Source organism: Lynx rufus, unplaced genomic scaffold, assembly GCF_022079265.1.
Source record: "Lynx rufus isolate CCGP_SWC_20201006 ecotype Redwood Valley unplaced genomic scaffold, mLynRuf1.p SCAF_2, whole genome shotgun sequence".
Taxonomy (NCBI): domain Eukaryota; kingdom Metazoa; phylum Chordata; class Mammalia; order Carnivora; family Felidae; genus Lynx; species Lynx rufus.
The window spans coordinates 30,786,301-30,806,681 of NW_025814834.1; the positions used below are offsets into that span (position 1 = coordinate 30,786,301).

Genomic DNA, 20,381 nt, shown 5'->3' on the forward strand with positions numbered 1-20,381 from the left:
TTTTTCCAGGTCCAAAAGAGCCAAATAGCATTAATTGGAGATTCAGCCCTAAAACCTTAGGATTGATTGATTATTTATTTTTCACTTTGGAAGATTGGACCTCGATCCTGCTATCCTACAAGCAGAGCCAGCAACTTTTTTAGTAAATATATTAATTCCTTACTTTGGCCCAGTGCTATTTATAGAAAACTAAACAACATTCTTTTCACCTAATCAAACAGGAAAGACACTTCCAAATGTTTACCATTCTGATATCATCTGAGTTTATTCACTAAGAAAACCAACACATCTATTGAGCTCATTCAATTGTTCTGGGGAGAGGGCACAGAAAGCCTCTAGAATGTTGACCCTTGGAGCCCTCTGCAAGAGTCTTAGCTTTAAATTGGCATTTACTGGAAGAGATCAAGCTTTGATGGTATATGAAATAGTTTTTTTTTTTTTTTTAACCATAGTTTACCACTTCTGCTGTGTGGTGCATTTAAGCCAATGTTTCGGCACTTGGGTTCTGAAGTAAATAGCTCATGACCTCTGCCCAGTTATGTAAACTGAACAAACAGTACTGCTATTTTCATTTATGGTATAATTACAGTAGAATGCAATGAATGACCGCCATGCATATTTTCGAAGGGCTATTTCAATTTAAAAAAGAAAACTTCTCAAAGTTTTCAGTAATAAAAAAATATACACAGAAATACCGTTTCTGGCTATGACATTCATTTTCCCCATGGGGAAATTAGAAAGATACAATAAAAATACTTATCAAGCATTTTATAAAAATCAAGTTTTCCTCAAATTATTAATAATAACCTTGGTCACTGTCACACATTATTCCTTTGGTTTGTCAAAGGTTCACCCTCAAGAAAATCCCCTATTCCAGCCAGTGCTCAGGATTTCTATCCCTCTCTCACTGTAGGTGGTTAGAACAAATGTATCCTAGTGACCTACTTAATTTATAGAAAATGGAATCAATTTCCCTTGTTTCATCCTGACTGAACGTTTTTCTGGACTTATCTGAGTAACAGATAAGCACTATTTATCAGATGGCTTGGTGGAGCACAAAGTTTTGATTATTTTATACTCTTATTGCTACTAATGAAATATGCAATATGCCTCAAAAAAATTTGCAAAGCATGGCCTGCGAGCACCCAGCAGCAATGAATATTTCCTGAGGATTTATTTTGCACGGACACCCTTCTCTCAGAATTGTTTCTCTCCAAGTGCCTATGAGGGCACAGCAATGTTCTTGGGTGTCTGAGCTGTCTTCCGGGTTCCCACATCCTAGGACCTGGAGAACACAATTTGCAGGGGCTCTTGCTCTGCCCTAGCACCCAAAAGTCACCCAGAAATTCCCTGCAGAGCTCGGAAACTCAATGAGGTTGTGCAGGCATGGGCCCAGGGTACCCTGACACCCTCGATCTGGCAAACCCAGAGACCCTTTTTTCCCTTCAGTGTTAACAGTGTCTGGAGATGGGCATTTAAAGAGATAAGGCTTCCTCATTGCTGCTACCCCTAGCCACTGTACATTGAGATGGGCAACCCTTTAGAGGATTCATTTAACCACACTATCTTCCCAGACCCTGCAACAGGTGCATACGTGAGAAATGCAAAGGCTCTGGCGGAAGTGAGAGTACAAATACAGAGGCAGGTGACTTACTGGTGCCTATGGTATTCTGACCATCTGGAAGGAATAATCCTATTGTTCTGACCTCTATGAACCACTTTATAAAAATATCATTTCTCTCTCTTTTAAAAAGGGGTAATTACAATTAGATGGTGAGAGGAGACAGGGAGATGGGATGACCACTAGCCCCTCCTCCAGGCTTCAGCAGACTTTGCCCCCTAAGGTTGGAGCTGAAGAAACAAAGGGAGGACATTCGGGAAGACAGATGGGCTGAGGCTGGAGTGCTGACCTGCATGTCACTGGCCCTCACTTACCAAGGTCCATGCTCTTTGAGGCTTTCAGATTCATTGATTCAGGCTGCCTGGCCGGTGTCACGGATCTGAAGTGGGTGTGCTGATCTGGAAAATACACTGCCGAATCCACCCCAGAGCTATGGAAAGAAGCCACATGCCATATTTAGATTTAGAGTAAAAAAAAAAAAAATTTTTTTTCTCCTTTGGTAAAGGAAGCAGTTGTCATTTTGAACACAGCCCCTCCTCATTCCCCCTGTAGTTCCCAACCATGTATTTGCAACGAATTCTTGAATCTCAGGTTGCTTTCATGAGATGTAGCAACTCTATTTTTAAGTATTTTATCACACTCCACAATTTAAATAAAATATTCTCTGGCTAATATCATGTTTTCCTCTTCACTGATTTCTGCTAATTGGGATCCTGCTGTACAATATAGAACTTTCAGTGGGAAAGGCGAGCCTGGAATGAACTGGCGCTTCAAAGGAGGTCACTGGATATTAGCAGAGCCTAAGAGCAGGTTAAGAGATTTCCGTGGGCTAAGCATGCCCTTCCTTTAAAAACAAGTGAAAGGGTTGTATCCTTTAGAGAAAACCATCCTGCTGAAAGACTGATGGCCGCAGTAGTTTGGTTTTCTACTTTATTTAGGTCTATTTCCTAAAACTAATGTTAATACTGAGCAAATAGTCTGCTCATCGATAATATAAAAAGGAAATAACAGGAAAAGCACGCTTGACGATTTAGACACAAGATACATTAAATGCCCATTATAGGCTTCCTAGTACTTGTAGTCCGTCTCAAATAACTCTATTTCTGCTAAATATTTTATTTATTTTTGCTTGAGGTTGAAAGGGATTATATAAGGGAATTGCAGACAATGCCTTATTTCGTGGTTAGAAAAGAAATCATATTTATAAATTTTATAAATTAAATTATAGCTGCTTTCTCCCTTGGTATTATCATGTATTTAGAAAGTTAATATGGTGGCTCATTTCAACATAGCTTTATTCTAATTTTAAACACAGTGAAACCCAAATCAAGTATCTGATAAATCTGAAAGTACCGAGTGAGGTTGAGGTTTCAAACAGTTGGGATCTGACACTTTATGTGAACAATAAAACAATAACAAAAAATGAACTGTTAGGTATGAGAATCCTAAAATGTACAGGGGACCTCAATTTCTTAACCAAATATTCCAAAATGAGTTTAATCTTTTCCTGAAACTCATTAGTTATGCACATTCAATACTGCCTTGCAGGAATATTAAAATTAAAATGCAGCCATAATAATATTGCTGAGTTAATGGGTGAACCTCCATTATTGTAATACAGTGGGTGGCTTAAGGAAGCACCTATGACAGGCGCAGAGCACAGAGCTCAAGACCACAGATGCCAGAGCTGGTCTGCTTAGTTCCAAATCCTGGTTCTGCTCCTGATGAGTTATGGGACCCGGCCACATAATGGGACCTCTCTGTGCTTCAATTTCCTTATGTATAAAATGGGTATAATTACACTCCCTGCCTCATGCGTTTACTAAGAGATACAATGAGTTTGGAAAGAAATTTGTAAAGTAAGGAGAAGAGATTCTGGCACAGAGTAAGTGGCAAAGAAGCATTTAGGAAACAAATAACCAGGTAAGCAAATAGACCACTCTTGCTGCCCAAATGACTGTAAATTTTTGCTTTTCGGGTTACCTATAGGATTTTTCCAGTTTCTTTCTTTCTCTGTTTTTGTTAAAGTCAGTTTTTGTTCTATGTATACATGGTTTCATGAAAATGTCTCAAGAAATTCAAATCTATATAATTATATAATCTTTATAATTACAAAGCTTTTGGTTTGTCTTTGGCTTCTTTCTTGGTGTCTGGCTATATTTTCAATATCACTGACATATATAAAGTACATCTGATGTGGTAGGGAGTGACGACAAAGTATGCCAGTGGTGGGCAGAAATCCTTGAACCACCCGTGCTGCTGACAATGGCCTGGCGTAACAGCAACACTCCAATTGCTTCAGCCCATTTTAAAGAAGAATTCTGAGAGGCTACTATGAACGTGAGCTTCCCCCTGAGCCTCGATGTTCTGGAAGCACTTGCCTTTAAATGTGTTTATTCGACCTTTATTTGCACTTAGTTTTTCATCCTTTGATGTCTTGTGATGATGTGGTTTTAGTGTCAGAAAGACTCATGGCCTTCATAGAATCTGAGAATTTAAGGGCCGGAAGGCATTAAAGGTCACCTCATCTAATTCTTGTAGATAAGACACCGAGGCCCAAAGAGGAGGCTGATGTTCCAAGGTCACACAGCTGGCCAGTGCCAAAGTGAGGACCAGAACTGTTTGTTCTTAATAGTGCTTTTCTTGGAGCCATGGAAGCTTTGGCTAAAATGGTGGCTAACCCGGGGCCCAAGTGCAAATGATGCTGACACTATGGAAATCAAAACTTTCCCTTTTTGTGCAGATTCACTCACTCTCTTATGCTGCTTGCATTTTAGGTCAGCTCTTTGTTTCAGTAGGGTGATACATACCATCAAATACAAGGAGATCGAAGTGTTAACCCAAACAGATGCCCTCAGTTACAATGAAAGGCACTAGGGAGGTGGTTTAGGACCAACATGAATATTCCTCATTAAAACTTGGGTCACACTGCATTTAAAGTGCTCTGCTCCAGGGAGACAAGGGGAACGTACCCAGCTGAGTAACACACTGGTTAACCTGTTTTATTGTCTGACTTTACACCAAACTAAGTATTAATTGACATATTAAACGTAAGAATTCAGATTTTTTGAGGCTCTCGGGAAGCAATTATCCCCATCCCCATTTTAAACAGCAAGGTGGAATGCCACTTGCTAAGCAACATCAGGTAAGGATCTGTCTAAAGTGAATTTTTTGGTACAAATGTTTAGATATAATGCAGGCTGATCAAAGAAACAAAGAGCTGCTTTCTACAAATGAATGCAACAAATGTTCACATGTGTATGTCTGCACACTATACCTGAATCAATCCGTTAAATTGATCATAGTGATTCATACATCTGTTGCCATTGCTTTGAATGGGACCAAGTGCACAGTTTGGAACCTTCTATAGAAGGGCCCATTTTGCCATGATGCCCAAGAAGAAATAAGGCAAAATAAGGCTGATCTTTAAGGAGGGAAGTAAGTGTAATATGAGAAATTGCAAGATTAGAGTCAAGGTGAGCATACGGTACAAACAATGAAGTGTAGTACTGAATTAATGCGAAAATATTTTAGAGATGTGAGACCAGTGAAACCATTTGTAATTTTATGCTACATATTGAAAGTTTTTGGAGGGAAGGGGTGACACAGCGATTAACTCTAAAATATGACATGTTTTAATTTTGAAGAAAGGTAGCATGTGCTCATGGCTGAGTGGCTGTAGTGGGAAGCTGCAAGTTGACAGGCCAAAGACATGTCTTAAATAAAGGCCATGTTTTCAGCATCAACAACCAGGGACTCTATCAAATAGAAATGATACTCAATGTCAAATTATGCTGCATAATGAATAAATAAAGGTAGCGTGAAACATATGCTAGTGTCCTGAATACGGTGACAAATCGGGAACGTAAAAGACATATAAGACCCAGCCATGAATGTTCAAGGAGAACTGTCAGAAATAAAAAGGAAGGGGAAGAAGACTTTGAAAGGTATGGCAAAAAAAAAAAAAAAAAAAAAAAATTCTGAAGTCTCAGGTGTCCATGAATAGGGCTTCAACAACTGGCTACTATGAGTAAGAGTAGAGGAAGGAAGGAAGGAAGGAAGGAAGGAAGGAAGGAAGGAAGGAAGGAGGGAGGGAGGGAGGGAGGGAGGGAGGGGAGAGGCAGAGACAGAGAACCCAGAGAGTATGCAGACAGGAAAAATATAAACATGTAGGGAATAACCAAATGTTGTTGAAACTGTTAATAAAATTGAATATATTCTGTTATTAATTTGCCTTACAACCACCCTGAAATATCACAGCAGAAAAGATACTTCCTTTACGTTTATTTTTTATTTAGACACACGTATTCTCAAGTTTTGTCCAATAATTGATGACATAATACTACAAGTTCAGGAAACTCCTGATGTCTTTTTGGTTCAAGACGCAGGCATTAAGTTGGATCACATTTGTGTCTCACTTCTCATGCAAGAGTCGTTTTCTGTTTCACAAGACTGGCTGCATCCCTAAAGCACCACTTTTCCCTTTTAGAGGGCTTTTAACTTTTTTTTTGAAGGCCAGGGCAGCCTCCCTTGCTCAACCCTCCTGGCTCCCTTCCAACCCTTCCTCCATCCCGAGTTCCACACATCCCAAACCCCCTGCTGCTACCGGTCACCTAGGCAACACAGCAGCTTGCAGGATGGTGCAGGTCACGAGATCCCGGGGGAAGAGTTTCAAAGCTTTACCTTTGTTCCTTCCATCTCAAAAATGTCTTTGGCTCTGCCCCTTTCTCTCCAGCCATGCTGCTCCTCTCTTCATTCAAGCCCTCTCTTCTCTTGCCAGTCCCCAGACTATCCTCTTTTATGGCTTTCCCCATCCACAACTGAACTCACTCAACTTGATATTGTCACCACCCCTCCCCCGCCAACAGAAGAAATCTGTGGAGACATTGAAGCAGCCAAAAAGGGAGGTGTCAATTCCCAATCATTCCATCTCTGCAATATCTCTGAGGCCCTCTCTCACCTGAAGAGGTTTCTCATCCGAAAGCTTCTCCCTCCCCTCCCCAGCACTGTTCCCTAGTACCTTTCACGGCTACTGCCCTCGAAAACCTGCAAAGAGTCTCTGGCTTCCAATGGATATTAACCTTTCTCCATTTACCTAATACATGTACACAACTAAGACCCAGGTCTTATCATGCTGTCTGCTGAAACCTTGCAACAAGGTTTTACTATCTGACGAACGTATCTGCATTCCTTACCCTTGCACTCTGGGCTCCATCATCTGGCCAGTCAGCCAGGATACAAGATGCACAAACCAACTTACTTTCCCAGTTTCCATGCTGTTCCTTTTACCCTTTCCTCTCTCCGAAAGTCACCTCCTTCCTGGGCTTTTCTCCTGTCCGCCTCCAATTCATACTTTAAGGTTTAGCTGAAATGCCATTTTTCCCATAACATTTTCCCCTGATTCCTGTCTTCTGCCTTGGATGTCCAGAGCATTTTATACCTTCCGGTAAATATCACTTTGTACCTTGTGCACTAGTTGTCATTTTTCCCTACTGGCCTACCATCTTCTTGAGGGTAGGTTTTATATCTGATTCATCTTTGCTTTATCCCAACAGTTTTTCACATACACGCAGGACAAACAGTAAAGGAAAATGAAAGAAATTATGTTTTTAATGTATTTTCTAATGACAGAAAACTGTCACTTTTGATTCAGGATTGAGGCAGGCAATGGAAATGAACGAACACAATTAAACATGTACAGATTTTCTTCCAAGAAACCCCTGGAAAACTGATCTAGAACATTACTAGTTGGTGAAATTGTATTTGAGTAAGATAGCTGACTTCAAAAACATAGGAATCAGAGATAGCTAAATATAGGTAAGCTTCCAGCTAATAGAGTTAGCTATACTCTTTTTGTGTTGCTTTATTTTTAGCAGATCGTAATAAAAAGCATAATAGGAATGACACCAGCATTGCTGCAAGAAAAATGAAAAAATTTCACAGGATTATCAAGGGACATAGAATGGAATAAAATACACAATTTTTAACAGCCATAATAAATACAGAAAATAGCAAAGGGACAAGTTAATGATTTTTAAAACTCATCAGAAGAACAAAATCTATGAATTCCACTAGTCAGATGGTGTGTATACTTACTAAATCTTTCTCTCTCATGCTTGTGAGATCCTAAAAATTATTGATTTTTTGGTTTCTATTACAGAGTGGATATAATATTGGGTACTCTTTTCAATATTTTAGATTATATATGGTGTTGCTTTAATTTTTAGATTCCATTAACTTTCTTGGAACATTTATTTTTAAAATACCTTTAGGGTTCACCAATTACAAGTGAAGAAAAAAATAAAAACTAAGCTTTATGTCCTCCCAGTTTTTGTTTTATACCTTCCCATATAACCTTTTGAGCTCTCTGGTTTTTCAACATGATAAAAGAAAGTTCTACAATTTCCTTAAATATTTTATAATATATGACGAATTTTAAATTCCAGGAAGCAACATATGAATACTCTAAGCTATTAATTTCAGCTATGAGAAGCTTTCACTGAAAAGGAATTACAGATGCTATGAGATTTCCATTCTGGAAAGAAATAGAGTTAAAATAGGGTGGCTGGGTTTTCGCAGAAACACCGTAACGAGGAACATTTACGATATATCATTTTATCAATACCTGTGGCTGTAATCTTCAGTGCCCAATTCCAGAACGGGATGTGGTGGTGGAGAAGGTGGTACTTCGGCCTCGGCCCATCCGTCACTGGGAAGCAATAGCTCTAAAAAAACAATGAACCAATGAATCTGTAAGCTCGAGGCAGAACTGTTCAGTGCCTGGTTTTGTTTCAGTCCACCTCACAGATGCAATTTTCGCCAACACATAAACCAACCTTGAAATAAATAAGTCCTCCTACAGAAGTGAAGGATTTGTACGAGAGCTCATGCAGCCTGTGTGAGGAAATCTAAGCCTGCTAATGGGTGTTCATGCTGGTGACCTGCTGGCAACCCATGGCAAGTCAAGACCGTGCATCTTGAATATCTTTTCCCATCTAGAAAAGGCTGACAGTCGCTCATGACTGGTGTTCTGTGGAAGATTAACAAAGCCATCTCTTTCATACCTTAATGGTTTTGTAAACAAGACTCTCTAGTGAATACGCTGGATCATATGGAGATTTAGTTATTGGCCTTAGTGACAAAAAGTACTTAAAAAAGACACGAGATACTGTACATCTACTCACCCTTTAGAGACGGTAGAGGGGAAAAAATACTATTTTTGCATCTGTGCCACAATGGAAATACATGGGTTTGAGGCCTTGGAGGCAAAAGACTAGGGTCAGACCTGGTTTTCTCTCCTACTTAAGATGTATACTTTTCTAATCTATTCTACTCTAGAAAAATTAGACCTGTATCCTGAATATGACTACAACTAATAACAAGCAAGTTTGTTGGGACCCTACTGTGTACTAGACATCATGCTAAGTATTATGTTCATTATGTCATTTAATACTCGTCATTATTACCAACATCAACTCATGTGTGAAAAGCATGATAGAGTGTCCTGGGCAAGCAAAAAAATCTATGCAGCAAGGCCACCATATTTCCGGTCATGGCTCCCACAACTGCATGAACTTGGCCCAACCACTCAACTTCTCTGAGCCCCAGTTTTTTAAATCTATAAAGTGGGGATGAGAATAGCTTCATTAGAGGAGTATAAGGATTGTATAAGATGGTGCATATTCAAATAGATTTATAAATGCAAAGTGCTAATAAGCAACAAAAAGATTATTATTCTACACATTCTAAACTCTACTGCATATCTATTACAGTGAGATTCAGTAAAAGGCGGAACCCTGTTGGTCCTTGATTGCTGGAACCCTGCTTGATTGTAGGGTCTCTATCCCTAAAAAGGCTGCTGGTAACAGAACCTGCCTGACTTGCCCACATGCCAGATGTGATGGTTACTTTCGTATGTTAACCTGACTGGTGACTGGGTCCAGGGTACCCAGATATCTAATCATACATTATTCTGGGTATTTCTGGGAGGTTGTTTTGGGGTGAGATTAACATTTAAATCAGCAGGCAGAGTAAAGTAGAGGGCCCCCCTAATGTGGGTGAAACTCATCTAATCAACTGAAGGTCTGGATAGAACCAAAATGCTAACTGTCCTCCTCTGAGGAGAGAATTGTTCCTGCCTGACTCTTTTCAAACTGAGACACTGGCATTTTCTTGCCCTTGGACCCAAAACCAATCACTCACTCTTTCTGGGTCTTGAGTCTGCTGGCTTTTAGATCATGACTATGCTGTTGTCTCTCTTTGGTCTCTAGATTGCCCATTCACCTTACAAATGTTGGGGCTTGCCTGGCTCCATAATCATGAGCCAATCCTTTGTAATCAATCTCATTATATTAGTTATTATATATTACTATGTATATTATATATGTTACATGTATTACTGCATACCATTATATGTTATGTATGTTTACATTGTGTTATATGTTATTGTATTATATATCTGTATACATGCATATACATCTCATTGGTTCTGTTTCTAAGGAAAACCTGCTCCAAACTCTGCCCCAGGGACTAGTATAAAATGGAGGTAATTCTAGCAGTGCTGGCATGTGCCTGGGTAGGAGGCTTAAAGCAGGAGATCTTACAGGCAGGGTGACCAAGGTATAGAAGCATGGTGAGCAAAGGCAGTCATCACTGTCCCCCTGGACTGCTCTCCACCCAAGTGATCTAGTGATTTGGTAATATGGCAGGAGTCAAGCAGCCAGAGGCTTGCTGACAGGAACAGAAGAAATACACTGTAAATTGGGGACAAGGGACACATTGGGACATTTTCCACAGGCTGTAATCTCTCTACCCTCAACCTCCTACCCCGTCTTTCACACTGGTGATAAATATTGCTGTGATCATGTAACTTGCCCTCTCAGAAACCTCTCAGTTGCACACAGTAGCCTAGAGAAGGTCTGTGCCCTTTGTGGGCAACTTCATTTCCTATTACACATTAGCCACCCAAGACTACTTACTGTTCCCCAACCACAACCTGGGCTTTCCTGCCTCAGTGTGTTTGCTTACATAATTGAAAATCCACTCCCATCCATCAAAGTCCCGCCCTTCTCTCAAGGTCCACCTCAAATATCATCACCTCTATGAAACTTTTACTATTTCTCTGGGATCTGTCAATACTTTTAGAATAATGACAGAGAATACTTGTGCTCGCTGTATCTGTGTGCACATGCAGACCTCATTTCTTTCTTCCTGCACATGCAGACCTCATTTTCCAGCTTCTTTGTACCTAGACTAGGTCTTTCCAATAGAATGAGAATTGTTCTGGTCATTGTCATCCCCAGTCTCAATGGGTAAGAAGGTGAACTCTCTCCACCTTTCCTGTCTACCAACTGCAAGAAGGAGTGGCTGAGGCTCTAGAAAATGGCCCAGCTGCCAATGGAATGAGCCCAGGACCCTCAGTCACTGCACAGAGCACGGCCTCCATCTTTCTGCCTCACTGGGCTGTGATAAGACAAGAAAAATACTTCCACTGCCTTCATTCACTGACATTGGGTTTTATTATTATTATCGAAATAATTCCACTTATAACATTTAACATATGCTGATTTTGCAATGAGTTATCGCTCTATCACCTATGTATCTATTTCTCTGACTGGAGAAACTTCCTTGTCCTCTTTCTCCTCTCCTTCATCTTCTTCAGCATTTTCTCTGGCTTCTTCAAGTTTTATTACAACCATTACCTTTAATTTTTGTTTTATCCACGTGAACAATCTATGTTTTTTAAAGTAGCTGTAGGTGGAGAGGTGAATGCCCTCTTTGCTGACCCTTTATCCTTGGTACATTTTTAAACATATTCAGATGCCATAAGGAATTTTTTTCCTCTTGGCCCAAACACCTCTATTAACCCTATATCAATGTGAAAGTCTGGTATTATTTTCTCCAAAAAAAAAAAAAAAAAAAAAAAGAAAAGAAAAATTCTCGATTTCATCACACGTACAAGGTTAAGTCTTGACGGTCACCCTATTTTTACGCCGGTGAATGTCGCCAGTGCACCCTCTAGTCACCACTTCATTCATGACCCAAGGGCCCTGATTTTAATCATTTTTTATGACTGTTACTTGTTTTACGGAATCAAAAAAGAAGAGTAAAAGAGATTACAACTTTAGACAAGGGCTCAGCAAGCTGTGGCTCTGGTCCAAAACAAGCCCGCCATCTGGTTTTATACATAAAGTTTCACTGAACAGTCATGCTCATTCATTTACGTACTGTCCATGGCTGCCTTTGCACTACAGTGGCAGAGCTGAAGAGGTGAAACAGAGATCTCTAGGCCTGCAGAGCCTAACGTATTTATTATCTGGTCCTTTAAAGTTTGATGATCCTTGCTTTAGATTTCTTTATAATTAAAAAAATTTAAAGCCTATTCTTGAGGGCTGTAACAGCATTGTATTCATCTTTGCATCTCTGAGAGTCTATTCTGCAAAATGGAGGTATCCGATAAACATCAGGCAAATTGAAAAGTATAATTCAATTTCTGATCATGACTCCAAAGGTAGTGGCTTATGTACTATAGAGGGGTGGACATATGCTAGTTCCCCAGAGAGGGCACATTAGGAATAATTATACATTACGTATCTCCTCAAAGGACTTCAGGTAACATGGGCCCAGTGAGAGAGGATACAGAACCAAAGGGCTTGGTTTGAGGTGGGGATGGCATATCTATGGGGGCCTCCATTGGGTCCAGGGCAGACTTGGGGCAATGGGTGACTCACACATGGGACTGGAGTACTCTTGAGCTGAAAGGTGAGGGGAGGCAGGAGTAGAGCACAACAGGGGAAACCAGAGCAATGGAAAGAGAGATAATAGCAAACCAGAGGCAAATGGTGCTTATTACTATTACTTGACTACGACTTGGCCAGGGTGAGATCTGCCGGCAAAATGCTTCAGAAAATACAGTGTTGGTAGTTCATGTTCTTTACTATCATTCAAATGCTTAATAGGATTTTGCAGTAGACCCGAGGGACACAGCCCCCATCTTGATTCCCATCTTGGAGGACCACACTTATTCTAGTGCAGCCATTGCTAGCAATTCTCAAACACAAATGTGAATTTTCCGATGTTACGATTTCCACAAATGTTAGTTCTAAAAATGCCTTTTCCATGTAACAGCTTGACAGGAATATGTATATATATAAAAAAATAACCATGGAACTGTGGGTGGTATGTACTATTATTACAAAAATAGATGGAACACACATATCAACATTGGATTTTTAAATATACAAAGGAAAGGAAAAAGGGAAGAAAAAAGTTAATGTTTTGGCTGTAACAGTTCCTTTCCTCACTAGACATTACACTTTGTCAACTCAATCTTGTTTTTCTAAAGCGGCTCCTTAAAACACTTGGTAGGGTTGAGTCAACATTCACTCAGGTTTCATGAGCCTTCGTGGCCTACTGCTACCTCACATGCATCTGAAATTCAGAAACTCTCAATGGTTCTCAAAATTTTAATTTTTTTCATATTACAAAGAGATGATGATTATGATATTATTCTATAGCATCATGTTTATAAATTCTATCGATATATAGATATATAGAGATATATAGATATAATTGATATATATATCAATAGGCTTATATATGTATAGATATATAGATATAGGCTTATATAATATCTATATAGATATATAATATATATTATATATTGATATATATATATATATCAATAGGCTTACATAAAAGAGAATTTCATCTACTGGCCTCTTACAACTAAAATGTAATGAGTCAACACCTTGATTGGCCTAATTCTTTAACTGAGTAAAATGTAATGAGTCAACACCTTGATTGGCCTAATTCTTTAACTGAGTATTGTATAACAGATCCACACGGAAATAACAATAGGCTTTTGCTGCTTTAAAAAAATAATATTCATTGCAGTCACTTCTTGAAAGAACTGAATTTTTTTTTTTTTTTGTCACCTTGGAAAACTGACATGGGGGAAGGAAGTGGAGTAGGAACCTTGTAGATAGTTGACCTGTGTGGTTTTTCACTGGTGTAATAAGGTGTTCCACCTGGAAGCATGTCTCAAAAGGCAGAGAACAGGGACTCCCAGTAATTGTCTATGGCTATGTGTACCCAAAGGACTCTAATGGTTCAGTGGAAATACAAACTCAAAACATTCTATTGAAGTTTCAAAGTATTATGCCATTTTATTGTTAGCAAGTTCTTTGATTAGACTTTATTACTGAATTTTTTTTTTTATTTTTTCTGGGAGCGCCTGGGTGGCTCAGTCGGTTAAGCATCCGACTTTGGCTCAGGTCATGATCTCACGGTCTGTGAGTTTGAGCCCCGCGTCAGGTTCTGTGCTGACAACTCAGAGCCTGAAGCCTGCTTCAGATTCTGTGTCCCTTCTCTCTCTGCTCCTCCCCTGCTCACGCTCTGTCTCTGTCTCTCTCTTTCAAAAATAAACAAACACTAAAAATTTTTTCTTAAATCAATAAATATATATTTTTTCTGGGTGTATACTTACACTTAACTAGTTCTATAGTTTCATTATTTTGGCCTTTGCTACCCTTTCTGGAGGTACTATCCCATTTCCCTGGGTATCTTGATGTCCTCTAAAAATACTCTGCATAATTATCACTTCAGCATCAATATTTTATAGCTATTAAAAATGAGGGGCGCCTGGCTGGCTTAGCTGGTGGAACATGAGACTCTTGTTCTTCAGGTTGTGGGTTCAAGCCCTGCGCTGGGTGTACAGATTACTTATAATAAAATCTTGAAAAAAATGAAACACGATGGGAGCTAATGTGCCAATATTCCTTTGGATGTCAGTGGTATAATTAGGAATAAAACTCTGAACTTGGATTATCACTTATCACATGTTGCTTGAGAATTAAATGCCAATCAAATTATGTAAAGGCTGGATAATTTAATACAGATGGTAATGTTCTTGATCATTATACGGGCATGATAGAGAGAAAGCTGTGCTAGTCTGTGTAAAACTTGTTGTTCCTTCCCCAGATTCTCCTGCTACTGTGATTTAAGGTCTCAGGAAGAGATCTCGCTTTGTCAAAACAAATTTTAATTTCTTAAAGAAGATGAGAAAAGACATACTGAGTATTTCTTTATCTGATACAAAGTCAAGTGAGCTTTTAATGGACATTCTTGGTATCAGGTGAAAGGACTTCAACAATTTCAAGAGACCAATGTAAGACAGGGTCCATGCCGGGGTTTAGGGAATGAGCTTGAATCAGAGAGACAAGGGATGAATCCAGGATCTGCATGGATCAAGTATGTAGTCTTGGGTAAACTGTTCACTCTCGATTTCTTCATCTGTAAAGTGAGTGTAATTATAATAACAGTATTACCCACTTCTAGTGGGTATGTAAATTGCTTAACACAGAATCTAACAGACAGTAAACACTTAATAAATGGTCACAGCTGTAGCTGCTACTCTCACTAAAACAGAGGGAATCAGAGGAAAAACCAACGTCCTATTCTGATGAAAGAATTCTAGAGGAATCTGACATGTACAAGCCTGTCCTGATGGAGTTCTCAGAGTTTAGATATTCTTCTCATGTAGTTAAATTTGGATGACATCTTAGATGTAAATAAGGGATCGATTACACAAACAGTACCTCCATTCGATAGATTACTATGCAACCACTGAATGTGATGCTGTAAAATATTCAACGACAGAGCAAGATGATCATAATGTGTTATTAATCAAAAGAGCAATTCCCTAAACATTATATATAGTATATATCATTTTCATCTTATTTTATATATGCATATTTGCATGAAGAATTGAAATATAGATGCAAAAATGTTATCGATTAGTATCTCTGATAGTTAGAAGTATGAGTAATATTAAATTTTCTTTTTACTGCTTTTCCCTAAATTTTCTGTAATGAATATGTATTGCCTTTGCAATACAAAAACTTAATGTTATTAGAAAGAAAGGAGATGCAGGGAAATTAAAAAAATTTTATTTTCTTGATGACCTGAAGTACGATTTTTTAAAAACAAAGAAAGTCCAGGGACACCTAGGTGGCTCAGCAGGTTGAGTCTGACTCTTGATTTTGGCTCAAGTCATGATCTCACTGTTGTGAGATCGAGCCCCAAGACTGGGCTCTGCGTGGGGTGTGAAGCCTACTTAAGATTCTCTCTTGCTCTCGTCTCTCTCTGCACCTCCCCCACTCACATGCGCGCACACGCACAGTCTCTCTCTCTCCTTCTCGCCCTCAAACCAAGAAAACAAAGTCCAAATGTTTTATATCTAGAGGTCTACTAGTACAGCATAATAAGGGAAAGACAACATAGGGAGGGAATAATAAGAACATTCTAACTGTTAACAAAAAGATCTCGGTTATGGTGTTTACCACACCCTTCCTAGAGTCAAGCATAAATCTGTGAATCATGATATGACCATTTTATGGTTTAATACTTGTCCATACATTTTTTTTAAGTTTAATAGTTATCTACATTAGGTAACTTCTTATATTACAAGATTGTTAAAAAAAAATAACACTTTGCCATTTCTTTTTCTCCAGGCATGGTTTGTTTTATACAGAATCCTCCATGTTTGGGGCAGCAAGCACAGAAACTGTCATTTAGACTGGAGGCAATGCCAGGAATCTGCTTCACAACTTCTGAGTCAGCTTTCCCACCCATCACCTCTCAGTGCTCATGACTCAGGGTAACAAAGTCTGCACTTAGTCTAATTAACTCCCCTTTGTTCTTTTTCTTTCTTTTAATAAAAAAGATAGTCTTGTATTTTCTCACACTGTTTGTAGTAGACGGAAATGGACAGACTCTTACCTTTCTGTTTGTCTTGTGAACTGTAAGTGCCAAATGGATGCAATGAACTATTATCATTTCTCCTGGAGGCGTTTATAGCGTTTGGACAATTCTCAAAGCATGGCTTAGAAAATGCCCCACATTCTGTAGGCTCCTAAGGGACGAAAATAAAAATTATGTTTGCTTTTGAAATACGTTCTAACTTGGTCAATGAAAGCGAGGTAGAATGATCAGTTTATGAACCATCCTCCAAAAGTCTACCGCACAGAAATTCTCGACTGAAAATTCAAAATGGCCCTATCGGTTAATAAAACATCTTTGAATATGAAATAAAAAAAATACTGACAATGTGGTGCTAAGGATTAGGAGTACTCATAGCCAACACAAAAGAGGATTAACTTGATTATTCTTTCCCCCCACTTACAACTGGCTTCTTTCAAATTTTCCTCCATCTGGGACCACAGCTCGTGGCAACAATACAGCTCATGCCAAGGGTGTTTTTCTGCCAACCAGCTGGTTCCTCGCTCTCTCCCTCAGTGACTAAGTGCATATGCTCTAGGACAAGTCAGAACCTAAGCAGGTTTGTCACTGAAATGCCATGAGTGTGTCCCACTGCGATACTAGGTCTTTAGGCCAGGAGCTAAAACAAACCCTGTGACAATGCCAGACAGTGGTTCTCCTGAGCTTCCCCTCCCCCCCCCCCCCCCCCCGCTTTTTGATATTTTCCCCTCCAATTTTGATTTTGATGGCCTGCAAACAAATTCACAGTGTCTTCAAAATGGCCAGAGTAACACCCCCACAAGCCATGTTACACAGGTTGAAGAGGCAGTAGAAAGGGGCCAGGTGTAGAGAGCCCCAGCTGTTTGTTCAAAAGGACTGAGGCACAGAGAACTGGGTTCTGCTGTGGCTCATATTATGTGCCTTCCTAACACAAGGAAGTCATGCGGAAGCCATCTCATGGTTGTGCCTTTGACCGTTTGTGAGAGGATCTCACCCAAACAGAAACACGGATCTGAGGCCGCACCCCCCTCCCCCCGCAGAGCTCTTTCCTTCTGAGCAAAGCACCTGGTCCAAGCAATTTGATTATACTTTCCTCTTAGTTACAAACATTCGGTATCCTAAACAAAATATTTAAAACATTCGATTTATGCATTCTTAATAATTAAAAAGTTTTCAGCTGCTGAAGCCCTGTTAGCTCTTTGTCAAGGCTCAGAACGTTTTTCCCCACAGCCAGGGTTACCCTCTGCCTCTGTACTGCTAGTCAAACCAAACTCCTCCTAAATTAAAGCTGGAGCCCAGGCAGGCAGGAGGGCCAGGGCTCACTTTGCACAGCCTTGTGCTTTAACAACAACAACAAAAATTCTGCTTTCCCAGCTCTTTGATAAATGACACAATCGATATCCCAACAACTGATCAGTAACCAGCCTAATTAAAATATTCAGCCTGTAAAATAGAGCTGTCGTGGAGCCCTCCATTAGTGTCCCAGCCAATAAAAAATATAATGGATTTTTAAACATATTCTCCTTCTACTAAGATGAGCTTGGAGCGGGGAGGGAAATGTTTTGGGGAAGAGGAAAAAAAACAGGTCATAACCCATTTTTTAATACCAAGTCTCTAGGCTCAAATAGAATTACAATTGAACCTCAAGCTCATCCTTTGAAAAACATGTTTCTGTTTCAAATGATTTTGATCCAATCAAGGACTCATTATGTATTCTTCACGAGGCCCTCATCAAAACTGTTTACGTATCTTGTACATCTGGGTAATGTGGGAAAATACTCCAACAACTATATATTTTGACTTTTCTTAAGTAGCTTCTTCATTTTTTTTTATATCAATATAATGTTCAAGTAACCATTTTGGTAATCTTGCCAAATCTAACTAATTGATTTGCCTGCACGTATGAGTGGTGCTGAGACCTTTTTCTAGGTTGTGGTGCTTTTATTGTACCTGAGGGTGACTGCTGGTCCACAGGAGAAGACACCAAAAACACGAGTGCACAACATACGCTGTGACACAGTAAAACACAGAGAGCTGGGAGGTCAAATAGCTGCAGACTTTTTTTTTTTTCCAATTTAATAAAGATTAGTTGTACATTAGAGGCTGCTGTCTTTATAAGAAAAAATGCTCTTTAATCTTCATGGGTACCACAGAGATTCTCGGTAGCTGAGAGAATCAAGTGCTTGTCTGTTCCCCATGGAAAGCATGTAAATATTAGGGAAACCGAAAAGGGATCTTGTTTAAATGTCCTCGTAAAAATTGCTTTTTGTCCCATTTCTTAATTCCCAATTAATTTCCTAGTGAACTTATTAATAAGACACTTCTGAGGATGGGCAACAAACTAAAAGTTTAGTTCTTTCTTCTGATGGAATAATTGTCAACCCACCCCAGAGCTTGAGAATCAACATGGAAACACCTGCCGTAAAGGAGAATGCAAATGCTAAAATGACTCAACTAGATGAGCCAAACCACAGAACGCTCACCCACTAGGCAAACACCTGTTTTAGAGAAACACATGGAATAAGGGAAGGTGAGAGGTGGGGGACACAACTTCTAACAACTGTATTCATTTTTTCTTTTCTTTTTTCCTTAACTTTTGGTTATTTGTACAGGTATGGTACTCTATAGCAGCACCTTCCAGACTTTTCTCTTACTTGAAATATCTTTGTTCCAAGAAATCTTAAGGAAGACGTAATACACAGATACACAGAAGGGGTGGCTTAGGGGCCCACAGACCATCCTTCAGACCCATCCCCGACAACTGGTACCATGAATCCCAAGGCTCCAGAGTAAGAATCATATTAAACCAGAAAGGAGCCAATTCCATCATGGATGGAAGGAAAAGATAAGGGTTTTATAACTATGTACATAAGTAAAATCCATTAAATATTCATGGAAGCCTCTCTGTCACTTAGGCAGACACAAATGTTGAAAACGAGTTGGCTCATTATATATAGTCTCCAGTAATTGGCCAATTTACATTTATTTAACATTTACAAGGTTATGTACAGAAGAGTAAAAAGGTACAGTTACTCTCTTCCGATAGCTGATAATATAACAAAGTGAGATATAGTTTACAAGTTTACTACTTCAGCTGACCCCCTCAGATACAGTAGGTCTCAGATGCATCTTTTATTCATTCATTAAACGATATTTATTAAGTGTCTACTGTGTGCTGGGAAATGAGGATACATTAAGGGACAAAATAGACAACAGTATCTGTCATCCGTAAGCACTCAGCACTCAACTATGTATGTCTTCACATCGCCAGAAAATGGACAACCTGGGATTTTTACTCAAGTGATCCATAACTTTAGAGCCTAAGCTTTTAACTGCTGTGAGCTTCAACTACCTTCCACTATGCCTTAATTTGAAAAATCCTTTTTTTTTAATTTTTAAGTTTAACTTATTATTAAAACTAATATTTTAAATGAGTGTGTTGTTAACAACATCCTATGTTAACTTTGCATATTACCAGATTACACAAATATTACTTGTCCTCAGAGAATATTTGTGTGATATGCTTATGTTTTTCTTAATTCAACTATGATCAACTGTTTTCTCCTTATCTTTTCTTAAAATATATTTCAGAAGTATTTAATAATTATTTTTATATATTAGAGAAAATAAATGTTTTAGGAATATTTTATATTTATTATAAATATACTAACATAATTGTATAATTTAATAATTGTATAATATATACATATTATAATTGTATGTAAGTGAAATGTTTAGGGGTACTGGCATTCGAGAATATTTTATGGTTACGCTTCATGTCTAGGTAAAAATATTTTTATATTAAAAAATCCATAGAAAAATCAGATAAAATATTGCAAAAATACTTATTAAATTAAAAACATTTATTTAATACCATGAAGCAAGCAGCTTGCTTAACAGCTTAAGTTTTAAATTAGTTAAGTCCCAGGTCTATATTATCCATGTGCACATTATGGGGGAAAATATACAGAGCTGAGCGCATTACAACAATCTTCATATT

The 20,381-nt window shown here is 38.8% G+C and overlaps 1 protein-coding gene across 4 annotated transcripts in view; it reads right to left on the bottom strand.

Annotated features, from left to right (window-relative positions):
- PARD3B (par-3 family cell polarity regulator beta) overlaps positions 1-20,381 on the bottom strand; it is a 1,011,734-nt gene that overhangs the window by 382,786 nt on the left and 608,567 nt on the right. For all 4 annotated transcript variants that reach the window (XM_047084837.1, XM_047084838.1, XM_047084839.1 and 1 more), the window contains 3 exons: positions 16,403-16,535; positions 8,247-8,346; positions 1,936-2,051 (listed from right to left, as the gene is read on the bottom strand). In XM_047084837.1, coding sequence (XP_046940793.1) covers positions 1,936-2,051; positions 8,247-8,346; positions 16,403-16,535 — 349 coding nt within the window. The remainder of the gene's footprint in view (positions 1-1,935; positions 2,052-8,246; positions 8,347-16,402; positions 16,536-20,381) is intronic.